The sequence below is a fragment of the Rattus rattus genome, chromosome 8 (genome assembly GCF_011064425.1).
Source record: "Rattus rattus isolate New Zealand chromosome 8, Rrattus_CSIRO_v1, whole genome shotgun sequence".
In the NCBI taxonomy this organism is placed as follows: Eukaryota; Metazoa; Chordata; class Mammalia; order Rodentia; family Muridae; genus Rattus; species Rattus rattus.
In genome coordinates this window covers 20,359,323-20,380,009 of record NC_046161.1, presented here as the reverse complement: position 1 = coordinate 20,380,009, position 20,687 = coordinate 20,359,323, and the positions used below count along the sequence as shown (strand labels likewise).

Below are 20,687 nucleotides of genomic sequence, written 5' to 3'. Positions count from 1 at the left end.
GAATTATATCTTTATTCATCTTACCTCCCATTAGAGGGCTACTTTTCAAGGTGATGATCATATTCCCATGGAAAAACTGCATATCTGGCTAATAGATAATATTCAGTCCACAATTACTGGTTTTTGTTTTTGTTTAAAACTCTTTTTACAAATTATATAATCTTAAAGCCTTCGTTATAACATTGACATATAGAATAACTGGTTATCTACATGTATATTTTAATTTCTTCATTTAAAATTTCATGTTTATGTATGTGTGTATGTGTGTGTTATGAACCCTAATATATTTGTACAGATACTCTCCCATGATTCAATTCAACAACTTTAAGATTTTATGGGAGTGTTATAGGGTTGCACATTCATCAGAAATGGGGCTCTGAGTTCTTGACCTTTTCTATGTTAATGATATGAAGTTTAGTATGCTCTTGTTCCTAGGAAGAGGCAGTGAGCCTAGTCAGACATGTGATCAGGCACCAACAGTGGTCCTCAGTGTGCTGTACTGTCAATGGTTTCCTTGGACACAGTGTTAAAAGATTACATGACCTGGAGAGGTGGCTCCATGGTTAAGAACTGTGGCTGCTTTTGAAGAAGACCAGTGTTCAACTGCCAGCACCCACATGGTGGTTCATAATTATCTATAATTCAAGTTCCAGGGGATCCAACCCCCTCTTCCAGCCTCCAAAGGTACCAGGTAGTCAAGTGATACAAACAGGCTGGCAAAATACCCACCACACATACATATAAAAAGAAAGGAAGAACAAAGAAAAAAAGAAAAAGGGAGAAAAGAAAAGAGATAAGAAAGGAAAGAAAAGAAATAGAAAAGAAAACACTGGACTTGAGGGCCTGCAGAGAGGGTTCAGAGGTTTGTGAGTTTTTGCTGCTTTTCCAGAATATCTGAGTGTGGTTCCTGGCACCCAACTCAAGCAGCTAACAATTGCCTGCAAGTCCATCTCCAGAGGACTTGGTGTTCTCTTCTGGTCTCCTCAGGTACCCACGTGGCATAATAAACAAACAAATAAACAATATCTTTTCAGAAGGGCTTTGTTTCAGAAGTATTTTCTCAACTGCTATTTTAAAGTGTTCTGAGACTGTTTATAACGGGGCAGGGTAAGCTGTAAGGTTTTGCTGAGGAGGCTTGCTGGATGGAGAATGCCCCTCACAGACCCATAGGAAGTGACGTTATTGAAGGTATGGCTTTGTTGGAGGAAGTGTGCCACAGCAGGTAGGCTTTGAGGTTTCAGAAGCTCAAGCCAGGCCCGATGTCACTCCCTCTTCCTGATACCTGTAGATGCATAAGTAGAACTCTCAGCTCCTTCTGCAGCACCATGTCTGCCTCAGTGTCACCAAGTTTCCAGCCATGATGACAATGGACTAAACCTCTGAAACTGTAAACCAGCCCCAACTGAATACTTTCTTTTTCAGTTGTGCTACGGTCAGGACGTCTCTTCACAGCAGTAGAACACTGAGAAGGTACACATTGCTACTGACTAATGTTAAAACAGATTTATATGTTTGCTTTTATTTACTAAAATGATTCATTTTTGAGACATAGTCTCATTTTGTTTTTCAGCCTGGCCTCAAATTCATGGACCTGAAGTGATCTTCCTCCCATAGATACCCACATGGCTGACCACTGGTTGAAAGTGCCTATATCTGTTGTATATATGACTGTGTGTGTGTGTATATACACACATGTACATGTTTACAGTGTGCATGTGTATGTGTGTGCATGTGTGTGTGTGCATGTGTATGTGTATGTGCATATTTGTATGTACACATGGAGTGGTCTTATAGTTTTCTTTTTTTTTTTTTTTTTGAGGGTGCAGCGTACTTTATTGATGGTTTTCAAGAGAGAAGGGAGGGCCCCCTAGGCCCCTTCTGTTATGGGGTCTGGGATGGAATTGTGAGGTAGATGCTCAGTGTTGGGGGCTGAGTTGGGATGGGGACTCCTCAGCAACTGAGGGCCTCTCTCTTGCTCTCAGTATCCTTGCTGGGCTGGGTGGTCCAGGGTTTCTTACTCCTTGGAGGCCATGTAGGCCATGAGGTCCACCACCCTGTTGCTGTAGCCATATTCATTGTCATACCAGGAGATGAGCTTCACAAAGTTGTCGTTGAGAGCAATGCCAGGCCCAGCATCAAAGGAGGAAGAGTGGGAGTTGCTGTTGAAGTCACAGGAGACAGCCTGGTCCTCAGTGTAGCCCAGGATGCCCTTTAGTGGGCTCTCAGATGCCTGCTTCACCACCTTGTTGATGTCATCATACTTGGCAGGTTTCTCCAGGTGGCATGTCAGATCCACAGTGGATACATTGGGGGTAGGAACACAGAAGGCCATGCCAGTGAGCTTCCCATTCAGCTCTGGGATGACCTTGCCCACAGCCTTGGCAGCACCAGTGGATGCAGGGATTATGTTCTGGGCTGCCCCACGGCCATCACGCCACAGCTTTCCAGAGGGGCCATCCACAGTATTCTGAGTGGCAGTGATGACATGGACTGTGGTCATGAGCCCTTCCACGATGCCAAAGTTGTCATGGATGACCTTGGCCAGGGGGGCTAAGCAGTTGGTGGTGCAGGATGCATTGCTGACAGTCTTGAGGGAGTTGTCATATTTCTCGTGGTTCACACCCATCACAAACATGGGGGCATCAGCGGAAGGGGTGGAGATGATGACCCTTTTGGCCCCACCCTTCAGGTGAGCCCCAGCCTTCTCCATGGTGGTGAAGACGCCAGTAGACTCCACGACATCCTCAGCACCAGCGTCACCCCATTTGATGTTAGCGGGATCTCGCTCCTGGAAGATGGTGATGGCCTTCCCGTTGATGACAAGCTTCCCATTCTCAGCCTTGACTGTGCCGTTGAACTTGCCGTGGGTGGAGTCATACTAGAACATGTAGACCATGTAGTTGAGGTCAATGAAGGGGTCGTTGATGGCAACAATGTCCACTTTGTCACAAGAGAAGGCAGCCCTGGTAACCAGGCGCCCGATACGGCCAAATCCGTTCACACCGACTTTCACCATCTTGTCTATGAGACGAGGCTGGCACTGCACAAGAAGATGCGGCTGTCTCTGGAACAGGGAGGAGCAGAGAGCTTATAGTTTTCTTAAAAAAACATAATAGATAAACGGATTCATCCAAATAACACATGCTCTTCACTAGTCCTTGATAATTCAACACCACTGATAATTTTGCTTAAAATTTCGCATGTAAGAATAAATAAGATTTAGCTTTCCCAGCTACTCTTTAATAAACCTTTTCTTATGAAAGTGCCAAATGTTTGCAAAAGCAAGTGCAGTACCAATCAGCTGGAGTAGACGAGGTGCAGGTGAGGTGTAGGTCTTCTGGTGTCAGAATCCTGGTTCCTAAGTACCAATGCCCTGGTCTGACAGATACAGGAGCTTGTAGTTCCAAGTCCTGAGGCCTACAGGCTTGTGGCTCCCAATGCCCAGGCTAGATGCTAATTGTCCTCGAGTGCGATCAACAGGGATTCAGCAACTCACACCCGGTGTAACTGCTCAGGTTGGAGCAGGAGCCCACAGGAGCTATTGTAGCTCCTCAGCCTCGGATGTGTGGCAACCTAGGACTCAACACAAATACAGCTTCCAGGCCTTGAATTTCTTGGTGCTCAGGATTGGCTGCTCCCAGGTACTCCAGCCACCAGACCTGCAGTTCTCGTCTTTAGCTCTTTAGAGCATTCTGCCTTTTCCATTCTCCTCTGGGTCATCACCTCTGCCTCCTCTACTCTCTGCACATCCACTATTGCATCATTGGCTGTTCTCAGGAGTCTTCGGCTGCTTTCTAGGTGCTGGTGGTGAAGCCAATGCTGCGATCCCTGCAACGACTTACTACCATCGCTACTCCTTGTCACGTCACTAGTAACTCAGGACAAAACCCACAAGCCACACAAGAAAAGACCATTTAGGAAAAAAAAAACCAAAAAACAAAACAGGCTAATGTTGCCCACAGGCAGCCAAGGGGACTGGCTGATTTCAAAAGTGAGCTTGATGAATACCCTGTTTCTAATGCTAGGACGGAGGTAGGACAGCAAATGAAGACTTGCTATCTACAGCAACCACAGTACAGCTTTCACGTCTACCAATCACGGGTCTTATAAAAGGACTAACCATAATCCTTTGCTCCGCACCTGGCACAGGCCTTCCACTGGGCCATCTGGGTCTGAAGGAGAAAGTTAGAGGGAGTAGGGTCACCCGGAGTTCATGGAAGCTTGTGTTGTAGGAGTGGATGTCTTCCATGGCTGGGTGGGTTTCTGACTGAAGCCAGAGCTGTGTATCTGGAGTGGTAGAGATGTTTGAAGTAATGCCCTACAACTGCTGTCATGTTCTCAAAGTGGTCATAGAGTGTCCAAAACAATGAATGCCATGAGGGAAGTCTGGGCTTTGTGTGGCTGGCAGCTCCTACTTTTAGCAGCTAATAGAAGAGATCTGACACTTGGTACTCAAACACTTGAATGACTGGTTTTCAACAGTTCAAATTATCTGAAGGAAAACAATCAGGGGATGGATACACACACACACACACACACACACACACACACACACACAGAGCTTTTTTTCAAAGAAGTAGCACGAGAATGACAGTTCTAATAGTGCCTTACAGAGCTTAACTAGTTTAACTTCCTGCCAAATAGCCCTAAAAGGAGTTGGGATTCTCTAATCTGTGGCAGGAGAGTATTTAAATGAGTTCCTTTATGCCTATAGCCAGATTTAGTAGATTATTCAGTCTATGGGGAGTCAGACAGTCTTCATCCCCTCTAACTACCTGTATCTATTACCCCTTTCTCTCCTTTATAGAAACTCTTTGATGTATGATGTATATGCACATTATATACAGGTGTGTACACAGGGCAGTACATGTACTGTAAAGATAAACTGAAGTGTGGCACCCACACTCCCCACTACCATCATCCACACTGCCCACCACCATCATCCCCATCACCCTGACCTTATCAGGTTGAATGCAGACTTTTCTGCTTAATATAAATGTAATCCTTTTCATTCTATGTTACTTTAAGCTATTTATTTCATCCATAAATATTTTGGCATGTGTCTCTAATAAGAAAGAACGTTTTTATATATGGCTGCAGTTCTGCTGTATCATGTCATTTTAAAGAGAAATGTTGCTAGTCTAACACAATAACTCATTACTTTTTCATGTGTAGAGATAGCCAGAAGGCCTATGTTGTTGCCAGCTGTCCCCATGCCCTGTTACTCCTGCTTGCCCCCTTTGTGTGGATTCCACACGTCAGTTTCAACAGTGACAAGATTCAGGAAGAAATGTCTCTGCTCACAATTGTACTGGTGACTTCTACTTCTAACATGCCGAGTGGACCTTCGGCGCAGTTACAGAATGCTCTATGAAATTGGAGGGGCTAGAATCAGAGGAAGCTTGAACACACACCTCCTACCTCATGGATCTGCCTATTCTGCTGTCCCTCGTGACTACATCACAGAAGGAGGAAGGACATATCCTTGGTGAAAGTTAATGATTGCAAGATGATGTCTCCATTGTCAAACCCAGGTAGAATTAGAGCTGAAAGGTTGTGAGGGGGCGAGAGCTCAGGCCTGCCTCTCTGAGATAAGGGCCGTCTCAGGACTTTGTTAAAGCTCCAGCGTCTTTCTTGTGCTACGTGGTTTGCAGCCTCCCATGAACGCAATGATCCCCCTTTAAAAGCTTATGTTAAGTATTCCTTCATGTTAAGGAAATCAGCCAACATGCTCTGTAGGGAACCCACACAGCGACACTTTGCATTTTCTTAATTCCTATTCAAATTGAGCAAAGGCTGACTGGTAACATTAGCACCTCCCAAAGATTCTTAATTTTTTAAAAATATTTTATCTTATTTAACTTATTTTATCATATGGTGGGCTAAGTTTCATACATGAATTTCAGAGGATGCAATAATTTAGAACGTAATAAGGAAAGAAATGACTCAGCCATGGTCACTCAGTAACTGATAAGGTTACGGATCTCTGCCTTCAGAGTGTAAGCCCAGCATCCCCTGTGACGACTGCATCTGTGGTGAGAGAGGGCTTCACTCATTTGGAAATTTTCATTGCACTTGTGAGAGGACTGGAACCATCACTAAGTGATTTACACCGAGCTGAACCACGTGCCTTTGAAACCCCAATCACGTATTCCTCGTCTACTTTCCAGGGGCTACGTGGGAGACAGTGAATCACTTTTCAATGTGGAAAAAAAAAGGCCTGTGATCTTGAACCCAAGATGTCCAGTGTTTAAATTACACTCCCACTAGTAAGATTTATGTGAGTCTATGTCACATGTGCTGGTTCTAAAGGTCTGTTAATTAACTAAACAATGATTACAAAATGAAAGTTCTTTATTAGATGCCACGGCAGACAAATGGGATTTGTCAGTTATAAATTCTTTGCTATAACATGAATACACGCCAATTTAGAGAAAGAAAGAAAAAGTCTTTGCTGCAGGAAACTCCCTCTTTCCCATATCATGTGGGATTAATGAAGCTGTCAGTCTTGTAGACGTGACTCAGCCTGGCCATTAGGAATCCTCTCAGTAGAGTCATGATAACAGAAGGTAAACTTTAGAGTATCTCACGCTTAAGAGCCACTCCATTTTCTTCCCCCCACATATAATTTCCAGGTAATACCATAGGTCTATGTCCCCACTGGTTGCCTTGAGAACAACTCTTGCAGTGCTCCATCCTCAGCCCCCCCCCCCGACTTGTGTGTGTGTCACCTCTTCAGTACTTTCTCTTGGTTGTCTGATGTCACATGTCTAGAGCTGATGTCTCAAATACACTGCATTCAGCACGTTCTCCCATGAGTTATTGAATGTTTATTTATTATATTTCTTTATTTTATTTTCTCTTTTTTGCTGTCACAAAAATCTGAAAATATTTATATATTTTTTTTTTACAAGAGCAATGCCAACAGGTCATGGACCCATGAGACATACAATAGTAATTAATGGCAAGCGTCACAGGTTTCCCTCACGCTTTTGATCCGGGGATGCACCTCTCACAGCAGACTGAACCTCCCAATTCTCCAACATTGACTAGTTTAGTAAAGGATGACAGAAAGCCACTAAGGAGGTTATAAACAAGCTAGAGAAGTAAAGCCTTCCAGAGTCACCTTCACTGTGCCTTCCTTGACTCTAAACAACAGAAGGCAGAGCTGCTTCAAATGTAAACCATGCTGTAGAGGCTCCCGCTAAGAATCGTGCTCTCTTCAGACAACGCTCTGCATTGGATAAGTCTTCCTGTAAAGCGAAGTCTACTGATTGAAGCTGAAACTCCACCTTACCGTTTGCGTAGTACATCTTTTCTTGTTTCATTCTTTTTTTAAGTATTTTTGTTTAGCCTTTGAAAATTTCACACGTGTCTAAAATGTATTTTGATGATACCCATCTCTACCCTTCCTCAAATCCCTCAGTATCTCCCTCAATATAAAACATGAATACTTTCTAACATTGGGCCCTCTCGGGTTTTTCTTCGGTGAGCCATTGGTTCTAAGTCCTGCTCATTTATATCCCCAAGGAAAAATGACACCCTGTCGTGGCGTGGTTTGAATAGAAATACCTTTATAAGTTCGTTGATTTAACTGCTTTGTCATTAAGGAGTAGTGCTTTTTGACTGAGATTAGGAGGTGTGGCCTTGTTATAAGTAGGTGGGGCCTTGTTGGAGGAAGTGCGTCACTGGGGGCAGGCTTTGGAGTTTCATGCTAGGCCCAGTGTTCCTGTTCTGCCTGCTGCCTGTGGATACAGATGGAGAACTCTCAGCTACTCTTCGGCAACTTGTGTGTCTGCAGGGTGCCATGCACCTCACCATGATGACAGTGGACTAAACCTCTGAACTGTAAGCTAGCACCAATTAAATACCTTCTTTTACAAGAGTTGCCATGGTTATGGTGTTTCTTCAAAGCAATAGTAACTAAGTCACACTTTCTACAGCTATAAATTATCAATGGCTCCTCAGTTAGCCGAAGGTCTTTTCAAATACTTGTTATCATTTTGGCTGACTTGATTTTGTGTAGGTCTTGTGTAGGCAACCATGACTATCGTGAATTTGTGAGTGTAACATCCATGTCACAACCAGAAGGCAGCATTTCACAGCACTCCTCTCTATCCTCTGGCTCTTAAATTCTTTCTCCTGCATGTCCAAGATGTTCTTTGAGTCTTAGGTAGAAGAGGATGATATAGATGCCTAATTTTGGGGTAAGCACCACAGTAACTTATTTCTAGTGCTATAACCTTATTGCATTTTAATAGACGCAACTCATTTTATTTGAAATCGTTAACATCACCTTAAATTTCTTGCCTTTTCTCACACAATTGCAAATTTTATCAGCCATGCTTTCAAAATCGTGCCTTGAATTCTACAATCTCAAATAACTTGAAATATTGTAGTTTTCGTAAAAAGCCATGGTGACAACTTTTAATATGTCTTTGATTTCTTGATACTCCCTTGTTTCCAGAGGGGAAAGCAATCATTATAGCAGGGATCTGGCCAGGAGTCAAAAATAGACAAAACCACTCTGTGATTGCAATGGATCAAGACAAAAACAGGAAGATACTAGAACGCAGTGGATTGCACCTCATCATAGTCTGGTTTTACACGTATGACTTCTGCTCCACATTGTAAATAAAGGCTTTAACATCCATCTGCTATCATATTTTGGATAAGAATGTTAATACGCATATTCACTGGTTAGCCAACAATGTCTGAACCAGAGCAAAGCCCTTATTGCTAAGCTACTTGCTCCCAAATGACCACATAGAGCCCTAAATCCTGTAGTAATCCCTTTCTTACAATTTACCCATGCTGCACAAGTCATGAAAAAGCAAGTGCAGATGGGTGGTATTCAGGTGGAGGATGCTTTTATGCCCTATAGTCTTGTCTCCATTTAGTAGCATGTGGATCCTTCTGAAGTGATGTATCACTGTTCAAGTTGACTACATTTCTCTGCTTCTGATCAAAAAGCAAAGAGCCAAGTCTTCATTACAACTTCCAAGACTCTGTAGAATAGTCATCCAACACATAGATCTCATCTCCTGCTATAAGATTCTTGGTTTCTTGCACAGTAGATGGAGGTATTTCTTTGGTACAGCTTCTTGTTCCAATGTGTGGAACACATCATCTTCTGGGCTCCTCCAAACGTCTTGGGTCACAACTTCAGCTGTGCCCTCAGTACAGCTCTAGGCTCTACTCTACTACTGCTGCTGTTGTTCTTGGTGATCATCCTATTGTATTGGCATCTCCAGTGCACTGGGGTCTTCCTTCATGGTTCAAATCCCATTCCTGGTACCCACTTCTGTCTTAGTTAGTCTTTTGTTTTACTGAGAACAGATTTAAGACCTACTTTGCTGATCTTGGGAAGTACTCAGTTGAAGGCAGTGCCATTGTGGGCTCAGAACTAATGGTCATATCCTCTAATTCTCAAAGCTACCAGCCTGTTCATTCATTTAAAGCTTCATTTTAGAATTAACTTATTGGCTAGATACATAATTATTATTCTACTTTTAATGATTAAAGACCACAATGTCAAATTTATGAAATGTATAGACATTCAATAGGACCAATATAGTATCTATAGCTAATTTCAGACTACAGTACCATCTACTTGAAGTAGGAGTGTCTCTGATGAGGCTTGAGAAGTGCACTAATTGCTGGGTTTGACATAGGGCTCATTTAGCAGAATAATCATAGTAGGTTCTCCTTTATGGCCTATAAACTATTCATAGTGTATTATTGCTGCTCTATTGCTGTGAAGAGATACCATGACAGGCAACTCCCATAAAGGAAAGCATTTAACTGAGAGTAACTTAGTTTTAGAAGGTCAGCCCATGATCATCATGGTGGGAACAGAGAGACAGACAGAAAACTGAACCTGTAGATGACAGTTTTATATCCTGATCCTCAGGGAGTGGATAGAGGGGGAGAGACTGAGACTTGCATGGGATTTTGAAACCTCAAAGCCCACTCTAAGTGACACATCTCCTTCAACAAGGCCACGTGTATTCCAAAAAGGTCACCCCTCCTATTCCTCCCCCCAAAGTTTCACTAAAATGGGACCAAGCATCAAAATATATGAGCCTATGAGAATCATTCTTATCCAAACCACCACATTCCAGTTCCTGGTCCCATTGGCTTGTAGCTATAGCCTAATGCAAAATGTAACCAGACAAGACAGTACAGAATTTCCTCCATCTTGTATTTTTGCTGAGGCTTTCCAGGTTTAACTGGAATCTGATCTTTTTGGACAATCCCATGCAAAGCGACCTAGATACATTCCAGGAAGCGAAGGTCAGATTGACTTAGCTCACTTATCAAAGCTTCTGTTGAAACTAGTTGGGCAGTAGTGGTGTATGCCTTTAGTCCTGGCACTTGGGAGGAAGAGGCAGGCACCATACTTGAGTTACATTTCCCGAGCTTTCCCATTGTTGTTTAGGCCTAGAAAGCCCCTCAAGCCCTTTCATTTTATAGGCAGCAGGATTATCTGGGTGAAGTCTTGCCCTTAATTCTATTTACTACTAGGCCTGTTTGCCTGCCTCTTTCTTTCCTTTTTCCTTCCTTCCTTCCTTCCTTGCTTCCTTCCTTGCTTCCTTCCTTCCTTCCTTCCTTCCTTCCTTCCTTCCTTCCTTCCTTCCTTCCTTTCCTTCCTTCTTTGCTTGCTTGCTTGCTTTCAGCAGGATGTTTCTGTGTAGCCCTGGTTGTCGTAGAACTCTGTTTACATACCAGGCTGGCCTCGAACTCACTGACATCTGCCTGCCTCTGCCTCTTAAGGAATGCTGGGATTAAAGGTTTCCTCATCACTGACTGGCACGTCACACTTTTCTCTAGACTTCACATCTTCCTGAGAATGAGGCTGGACTCTAACACAACATTTCCTGGTTCTCCTTTTACTCTGAAAGTCTATTTTGTGATTCTCTCCCACACACTTGCTCTCTTTTCTTGCAGACCTTCATAAGAGTGATCACTAATAACACAGCCAATACACAGCTGTCTTGAAATGTCCTCTGCAGATGACCTAACTTCCAAATTCTTCAATTTATACTCAGAAAATTTTTAGAACAGGGACAAAACCCTCTGCTATTCTCTTTGCCAAAATATCTTAAGAATAGTCTCTAGGTCACTTCTTAGCATTCTTCCACTTTGAAACCTGTTGAAATGGACCTGCATAGCCCACTTTGCCTTTCACTGTTATTTTCTATGGTCTTACTAGTATGGCCCTTTAATCCCTGCTTAAAGCATTCCTCCCTTTTTAACCCAAGGTCTTTCAAATTCCTCCAAGCAACAACATAATCCGACTGGTCACAATATCTCAGTTCCTGGTACCAATTTCTATCTTAGTTACTATTCTATTGCTGTTAAGAGTCTATGGGGATCGTTTCCATTCAAAGCACAGCAGACAGGTTCTTAGTCCCATAACGGAGCCAGGTGTGGGTTTCATCTTGTGAAAACAGACTTTAATCAATCAGGAAGTTTTCAACCACTCCATGATGTTCATATCGCTATTGCACAAGTTGGCTTGTCTTCCTGTCCAGACATTATTGTAACTTGCAGTTTTCACAGTTGAGTTAGTTTGATATCTGTGTTTCTCTTCCAGAAGCACCAATAACATACCCAGCACATTGTCATCCTGTCTCTTTTGTTTTTGTTGTTTTGTTTTAGTGACTGTTTTGCAGGGAGATGCAATCAAAGCAACATTTCAGCTTCTTCCTCATGACTGTTACCTTTGTAAAATCAACCACCAAGATGCTTGCCCATGCTAATGGCCCAGATAGTCCTAGAGAAAACACAGGGGACTTCCCTAGGCAAAGAGGGGAGTGATGATTTTCTGGTGTGGTTGTCATGGTAATTATGCTGTGAAATCCTCAGCACCTTGCTCCTGCCAGGCAGCATTGGAAATAGATGACTTATTTGGAGAACTGTCTTCTCCCTCCCTCTCTTTCCCTTCTATTATTTCCTTTCTCTGTTTGCCTATTTTCTGTAACTGTTTTGAGAGAAGGAAACATGAAAAGAGGGAGGGGGGAGGCGTGGGCAGCTGAAGACCCAATTTCTCAAGCACCTGTTTTCTGGAAATGGGAGGCTCTTTGATCCACCACCCACTGACTCCCAATGGCCTTCCCACCCTCCCTCTCCCTCTCTCCTTCGTTCTCCCAGACTTTCTCTTCTCCACCTTGCACCTTTTTATGTTTTAAAGCCTGTTGTCAGATTTTTTCCACGCATGATTTTGGTGATAGCTCCCTGATAGACATATTTTAGTTTGCTCATTTACAACTGGATCCGGATAAACAGTGAAGTTAGAGGCAGGAGAGTGAATCTTGGGTAGTGGATACAGCAGAATATGAGGGTAAAGCCGTGGCTGAGAGCTGAGGTGACACCATGTGCTAATGTCTCTGACATCTGCTTTTGAGCTAGTTGCTTTTTCTCTAAGTCCCAGGTTGATTATTTGTAGGATGCGAGTGACAATTGGTATAAAGTTTTATAGAGCTAAAATATCTTGTATAAAGATTAAATCTAGACTGGCATACTTCTGTTACCCAGCTCTAGTTAAATCTATAAAAGAGATATAGAAAGAGGTAGCTGTAAGAAGATTTTATAATAAAACATACAATACAATCTATTTCTGGTCATTTGTCAGTCACCTTTCTCTGACATCCGCATTCACAAGACATGGATGAGGGCTGAGGACCCACAGACGTCTCGACAAGAGACTTTTCATCTCTCCTTGAATTCTCAACCTAAGAACTTTTCTTTTTAAAATAAACTTTTAATTTTAGAATAGTGTTGGGCTTACGGTGAAATCATGAGGAGAGCACAGCATTCCCATGCTCCCCTTCCCCACTTCCCAATGCCCATGGCTTACTTTGTTGTAGTATGCTTGCCGGAACTCAAGAGCCAATACGGATGCTGTCATTGAAAGTTCACTATGTTCTCAGTTACTGAAACTTTCTGATATTTTCTTTATGCTCATCAGGATATTGTCTATGCTTAGCTGTCATGAACTAAATTTTGTCCCCTGGGTCCACTAAAAAAAAGAGTATATGTTGATTTGTTTGGGAGTGGCAAACTCTTGTGTACAATGAGTCTGAGGTTTACTAGAGCAGAATGGGCCTTAATTCAATGCTACTCGTGTCTTTTCAGGATGAGGGAAATGCAGGCATAGAAACACAGAGAATGTCCTACAGTGACACAGACAGAGGAAAATATGGACATGGAGGCAGAGGCTAGATTGAGGTTGCCAAGCTGAGGGATATTTTCAGATAACAGTGTTACAGAAAGCCCCAAATGGCCTCTACCTAGACACTTCTGAGAGGTCTTGGGCTTTCTGCAAACAGCCTCAGAGCCTCAGGTTATGATAATAACCTGGTGCTTTAAGCACATGGTTTATGGTGAGTGTCTGAGGCAGCCTAAGAAAGGACTGCAGTAATTATGTCTCCAGAGGCTTCTCTGGGATGCCAGGATCAGCTCGGTCTGTCCCCTTTCTCCTGACTTTCCCCATCTTTCCTTTAGGGATGTGGGTAGGATTGTGTCTTAGCAGGGTTCATGGGTAAAAAGAGAGTTATTTGAGCAGTGGCTGGATGGATGTCCTTTGTCTGTATAATTCACCAAATTATTTTGATTTTGTAAGTGTTTTTGTTATATATGCTATACAGTTCAGTGAAAATTTTACTTCAAAAATACATTTGATCTTGGCATAAGATCTTTTAAACTTTGTATCAGGGAAGTTATAGATCAACCATGATTCCAAAAATGAAAATTTACTCTTCTATATTGGTTAAAATACATTTTAGCTTAAAAAGTTCAGCTAGCTCTAATTCAAGCTGGTTGAAAGGACTTGATGACCCCAGGCAATTTTGAAGCAATTGAACCAATTTGTGATGTGGTTAAGACATTGAGGACCCAGTTCTTACTGTCTGACCAGCCCTATCTATAGCTGACAGCACAGTGTCAGGCATTGCAGCCAGGACCTTTAATGCTCAACATCTGTGTTTCCATACTATACTTTGGAGAAGGTTTGAATGCGCACTCCAGCATCTTATGTGCTGGAAACTTGATCTCCCCCCACCACACACACACAGGAAATGGTGGAACCTGTAAGAGAGAGCAGGAAGCACATACTTGGGTGGCAAGCAGGACATTAAAAATTCAGGAGAAAGTTTCACACTCATTTGTAGTAACTTCTCACAGGAACTAACCCAGTCCTATAAAGCCTGATCTATTCCAGAGAGAAGCCTTGATCCATTGGTGAGGGCAAAGCACCCGTGACTTCAAACCCCGTGGATTTCAGCAGAGCTGGAGCCCAGTGCCATCCCTTTGATCTCCCAGAACCCTGAGCCAGATTAAACTCTTTCTTAATAAAACACCTGCCTTAAAATATTTAGACTCTGAAACGGACTAAGGTATTGATTCTGCTGCAGAAGCAAGCAGCTTTTCCTAGTGGCTTCCCTCTGTCACGCTCCCTCCTTCCTGGGTTCCCAGATAGAATTGAAAAGAATCTTGCTGGAGTGTTTCAGGGTCATCACTTTCTGGCTAGGTCACTGAACATAGTGAAAGTCATGTGGGTCTGAAGATCTGACTATTGTTGCGTTGCTGAGGAATATGCCAGTCTTGACCAGGGGACTTGGTGTGAAGGCCTCCAAGACCTGCTCTGTGGATGAAGATGGTGCCATGCCCTTTGGAAGAGCTTTATAGGTGCTCTCTTAGCCTCTTATACAGTTTCACTCTTCTGATGCCACCCCTCCCACACTTTGAGCCAAAGAAAACCTGTAAGTTGATCTGACTCCTGTACTTGTTTAGGTGATAGGAAATACAGAATGTCCTCTCCCATTCACTAATTAAGCATATCTGAATGGTAAGAAAGGGGGATTGATAGAGGCTCCTCTGCCAGGTACTGTACCTTTAAGATGTATTTAGCAAACTTTTTATTACCTCTTTGTGAATTTGACATCATGCATGCCAATCGAACTTATCTCCCCCTCCACCAATACCTGCCTTCCACCCTCGCAACCTCTCCCTCAACAGAGGAAGAAAATCTCATTGTGGAAGCTGCAGTGTGTCAGTGTGTCCTACAGAATATCCATTTGTTCATACTTCTTTGCTTACAAATGTTCATTGCATTGAATCATTGGTCCTGTACAAGGCCTCTGGCTTCTGCTACTTTACCTGGATCCTCACTGAGACTCCTTGGATATAATGTTGTTGTCCCAGGTCATGGAGATTCTGTAGTGTTGGGTCTGCAGGACTGGCCCCTCCATGTACTCCAGCAGTTCACTGATGGGGTAGATGTTGGGGTGGGGATCTGAATGTGAGAGGTATCTGAGCGGTCATCCCACCAGCTCTTCCACTCTCATGCCCTTAGGACTGGTTCACCAGCATCCTCATCAGCTAGGGACAGATCTACCCTGCTGCCCAGGCAAGGTGTAAGGAGGGCCCGAGATCTCCAGTGCTACAGCAGGCCAAGGTCAGGGCCAGTTCTTCCCCTCTGCAGTAGGTGGCAAAGGTCTGGGAGGACATCTCTCATACTCACACTGCCACACAGCAGTCAAGTTGCAAGGCCAGCTCTCCCATGCTCACACCCTTAGGGCAGCTCACTGCCATCTGGGTTAGGTCTACTTTGCTGCCCACATGAGCTGCAGGGCTTGTTTTCCTGAGTGTTGTAGCAGGTGAGAGGCACTTCCAGGCTCTCATGACACCATTGGAGCTTACTCTCCCACCCACCAATGGTGGCAAGGGCCAAAGGGAGGGGAGAGATCTCTCCACTGCTGATGCCACTGCACAACAGATGAGAGGTAGCTCCTGCTCATCCATTCTCGTGCCCTTGGGCCAGCTCACCTACAACCCCCACATCCAGGGTCAACTCTACTGTGCTATCCAGGCGATATGCAGGGCTTCCTCTCCTGAGTCTATAGGACTCCAGAGCCACGTGTCCCACTGACCTCAGGTATTGAGGGGTGAGAGGGGAGGTTATCTTTCCCTTGTTTATACCACCGCATGGGAGATGAGTGGTAGGACCAGCTTCTCCACGTTCACATGCTCAGGCAGCTGATCCCTAAGCCCACAATATGAGGAAATACTGTGGCCAGCTAGGGACAGGGTCAGTTCTCCTGCTATGATATGCCCCTAGTGTCAGCTTTCTCATGATGCTCAAGTGAGGGGTGGGGCCAGTTCTGCACAGCCCTCAGATATCGACAAGTCTCAGGGTAGCATCCCAGACCAGGAACTTCTGCCTGGCCTTTGGTGGTAACAGACCCCTGCTGCTGAAGGGCAACAGACCCAGATGTGGCCCCATGGTGGCATAGGCCAGGATAGGCCACACCCCACCATAGTCCCAAAGGTGGCATTACCAGTTACTCACATCAGGCTGTCCCTTACTACCCTCAAGTCTCCAGTGCTGCCTCTCTTCACTGTGCCCACACCCTTCTGTTTCTCCTTCTCTTCCGTTTCTCCACCACTTACTCGCTCCTCTTAGTAGCACCCAGGGTTTCTGAGTGTCCGGGGTCATCTCACGAGTGTATGCTCAAGTATTATGGCACCAAGCAGGGATCATTTCTGGCGTGGTTTGCCTAGCAAGGCTTGCACAGTGCAGGACTCGTGGTCTTCTCAGGCTCACTTTTTTCCATGGAATGCTATGCTACTAATCATACAGCTGCTCATAGGTCACTATACTGAACCTCTCTCCTCTCTACCACCTACCGACGAGCATGCTACCCAGCAGCCATACCTGCAATGCCTCTAGGGGCAGGTCAAAGATACCTTTTAAGCTGTCATTGCTATGGAATGTTTTTTTTTTTTTTTGGGTGGGGAGGAGTGATTCTTCTTTTCATTGGTAGCTGAGAGGTTACAGGTAAGAAGTACTTGGCTAGACCCCAAGGGCATCCACTACTAGGAAGTGCTCCAAGCAGATTCCCTGAGCACACCCAGCCACGGCTCATCTGGGCTCTGATGCCAAAGTCAGGGAGTCAGCCCTGGAAGTGTTCCCACAATAGTGCTGCCCTTCCTCACGTCCATGTTGATGCTGGTCTGTCTCCTTACTGAGTCTGTCCATTTGCTGCTCACTAATGGTTTGTGTCAAATGCATACCCAAGACCCTGGCCGGTCTCCTCCTCATTTCCCATTAAAAGCCAAAGTCTATGTCTTCACTTAATACTGTAGGATGAGGGATTATTCCCAGGAGCAAGCTGTGCAATCCAAGGGTCTTAGCGAAGGGAATGTTGTGAAGTGCCTATGAGTGAACTCACTTCAGGAGCGAAGCGGGAACCGTCAGTATCTGGAGGGACTGTGCTCTGGAAGCATGCTGAGCTATAGGTAAGCCACAGTGTCGTGGGTCCGTGGCTGCAAATTTGTCAGGATTTTCTCCTTAGCTTTCACAAAGGAGACTGTCATTAAAAGTGTGATCTATGTTCATTATGGAACATGTATAAGACAGAAAGGAATTGGGAGGAAGCCACTATTACCATCGTTTTACCACCAGGGAGTGTGTGCGCATACGCGCGTGCATGCACGCACAATCTTGCACGACGGTGTGCACGTGCACACATACACACACTTACAAAATAAGATTCTGCTATTTATCATATAACACAATGTGGAGTTCTACTTCTTGTAATACTGGCCCTTCACTTTCTGTTAAATCAGGTTTCCTCGGTGGCCACTGGTCCTACTTCTATTGGGAGTTTCCAAATCCAACTGTGTCATAATCACCTGTTAGATAAATCATTCCATCTCCTTGGTAATTCAGAAGATGTCTGTCCAAACTCTGGCCTATCTTTAGAACTGCTAGCAGTCTGGTGCAACTGTAAGCAGTGGGAAGTTGTACCAGGCACAGGGCTACCTCAGCACACTGTAATGATGAGGACAGGGACTACAAAAGTGAACAGTTGTAATGCTTTTCTGAGGTCAGAGCAGGAAGTGACTTTGGTTCTGTCCTGGCTGAAGGCTGGGAGTGTCAGGAGGAGGCTCTGGTTCATTATCTGCTCCTAAATGAGCACCTTCGCCTGAAGGCTGCATGTAGGGTGGGGGTGGGGGGGTGACTGAAAGTCCAGTACAGAAGAAAATTCCTTTTGGTAAACGGATTTGGAATCATGGTGAAAATGTGCTGTATCCATTCTCTGATTTCAGCCCATCTCCTATGCAATTTAAGGGTCCCTGCTCCTGATGGAGTGATGTTATAGATCCTTCCATGTTTGAGGATGGATATCAGTGTTCTGCTGTGGCTCGTAGAGGGAAAGCTATTTCTTCCTGGTCAAAGAGTGAAATCTACATGACATTCTGATGTCCCCCAATGAGTGAATATCACATACCATGGTCTCTTCACTTAAGAAAAAGCCAGTTGAGCCCGCCAATCACCTGGCTAAGAGTCCTCCCCGAGGAATGGGATTCACACAGTGCCTCCATTGTGTAGCTTTGATACAAACCTTTTGCTTTTCTAAATTATTCAGAAAACTGCAACTTTCCCCCAAACTCCAGACGTGCTTTTCTGACTCTCTGGTCTTTCTTGACTCTAGCTCTCAGGTTACCTCCCACTTGAACCATATGGGTGCTTAGAAGTGGTGCTGTTTCTCTTCTTCTCTGTCTCCCTCTTACTAACAGCTGCAAGCTTTGCAGCATGTCTGGCCTGTTGTTTCTCTCTCAAGTATGAATCAACTTGTCCCCAAGTTTGCCTTTAAGTCTGCTTTAAAATTCTCTTAGTATTTAGACTGAGGACCCAAGGAGAAAAAAATCCCACATTTTGCAATAGCATATGGCCACCAATGCGGAGCTACCAAAGTTTATGGAGGAAGCCAGGAGAGCTTGGCTGGCAATGCTGTCTTCTATTGTTCACTTTGAAGAAAAATAACTGAGCTGGGTGCTCCAATAGTCATGAGAAGGAGGTTTATGGTAAGGAAGATATGTTCATATCAAAATTCACAAGATGCTGTATCTTTCTCCTAGCTCCAAAAAGGGTGTGTGCTTCTTTTAGTAATTCCACCTAAGATATACTGTCCACTTTCCACTTCCTTGTTTGCCTTCTACCTAATAACACCAATTTTTATCCACAACTGTTCTTTGTCCTTCAAGCTTTCTTGCTTTTCCCTAATGGCTATACCTGCCACATAGACTACTTCTTTCTTGGACCATTTGGCATGCCAGGCACTAGCACTGATTGGGAGGACACCTTTAAGTCTGTGGACAAGCTCACATCATGAAGCCTTAGATACACCCTGGGGTATAGTGATAACAGGGATTCTAATACTATGATTTAATGGCACTGACATTTCCTAATGAGCTGCCCCCAATTCTCCTATAGCTGCCATTTGACTTGTTGACCCATCTTTTGTGGTCCTTGGGCTCCTGTGATTTGTCCTTATCAGGAGTCATCTGTCTTCTGTGTTCTTTTGGGATTTCACGAGGCCAACGCCTCTGACTCCATACCTTCTCCTCTACCTCTACCCCCAGGAAATCACTGAACTTGCTCTGAGTCACGGTGCCTGGCTGCTGGGCTCTCTCTAGAAGCCCACCTCCTTCTTAGCATTCTCTCAGGCTGCCTGTAAGGAATGGTGTGGCTCTGCCCTCTGTGTCAGGGCACTGTGCTTCAGCTGGGCATTGAATATTTGTTAGTCATCCCCTTCTGGCTGCCCCATGACAGGCCTCATCTCCTGTCTGACATCACCATTCCGCTCTGCACACTTAGAATTGGGGCTTCTCTGACTCAATGAATTCTGGGTTTCTAGCCTGGGTCAGTGATCTTCCCTTTGCACTAGAAGCCTTGATTGCATCAGAGTTCCGACCTTAGTACCAACACCATGAGAGGACCCATACCTTCAACCTTTCTCAGGGGTGCTGTGGGTCGATGCATATTATTTGGCAGACAACATGACTTTTGTCTGAACTAGATCCTAAAATTCATATGCCAAGTGCTGTGCTGGGTGCTCCCACATACCTCAGTTCACTTTATTCCGTTATCCTTCTGCTCAGGCGGCAAACCCAGCACTGACATTTTGCAGATCATGGAATGAGATTCGGCAAAGATAAGCTAGCTGAGTAGTCAGTGAATGGGACAAACATGTTCATCGTGGGCTTCAGGAACCCATCTCTTGGCATGGGCAATGGTGTATTCCTCTCTTTTTCTCTACTCTTCTAAAAGTTCTTATAAAACCATTTTTTTTTTGATCCTGCTATCTCAACCCCTCCCTGCAGAACCTACAGCACTTCTGAGGAAGGCAGTGGGTTTAGGCTGGGCTGAGAGCACTGGCTGTTAGAATAAGATTTGGCACTCCCAAGATGCCTTGCCTTTTGTCTCTTAGTCATTTCCTGGTCCGTTTGGCAAGTTAGTGACATTGAAATCCTGTAATAAAAGGCTATTGTGCTTCAAACAAAATTGGGCCTATCGTTGCCAAGGCAGAAGGGAGTCTGGTCTTTTCAGTCAACCTTGGCAGCATCAGTATCCCTGCTGGTCCTTATTTTACCTTAACAATAGTGGCTGGGTGCTGCTAAAAGCATGACTTGCTGCAGCTGGAGGCCCCAGGAGACACTGGATTATGCAGGAAGCTTAATTCCTTGTTTTAAGTTGGGTGGCTTTTATGTCAGGTAAAGGGTAGGGTAGATAGTTATGGGATATAGGGTAGATGATTATGGAGTATAAAGCAGATAGGTATGGCATGTAGGGTAGATAGTTATGGGGTGTATGGTAGATAGTTATGGGGTGTATG

General features: G+C 44.3%; 1 protein-coding gene and 1 pseudogene across 1 annotated transcript; both read right to left on the bottom strand.

Moving 5' to 3' along the window:
- Positions 1–1,805: 1,805 nt before the first annotated feature.
- Positions 1,806–2,911, bottom strand: LOC116907469 (glyceraldehyde-3-phosphate dehydrogenase-like). The gene is made up of 2 exons (XM_032910454.1): positions 2,894–2,911; positions 1,806–2,839 (listed from the first exon to the last, which is right to left on the bottom strand). Exons 1-2 carry the CDS (start codon positions 2,894–2,896, stop codon positions 2,015–2,017), a joined length of 828 nt encoding a protein of 275 aa, XP_032766345.1. The 5' UTR covers positions 2,897–2,911; the 3' UTR covers positions 1,806–2,014.
- A 13,710-nt stretch (positions 2,912–16,621) lies between these two features.
- Positions 16,622–16,742, bottom strand: LOC116908419 (annotated as a pseudogene).
- Between the last annotated feature and the right edge of the window lie 3,945 nt (positions 16,743–20,687).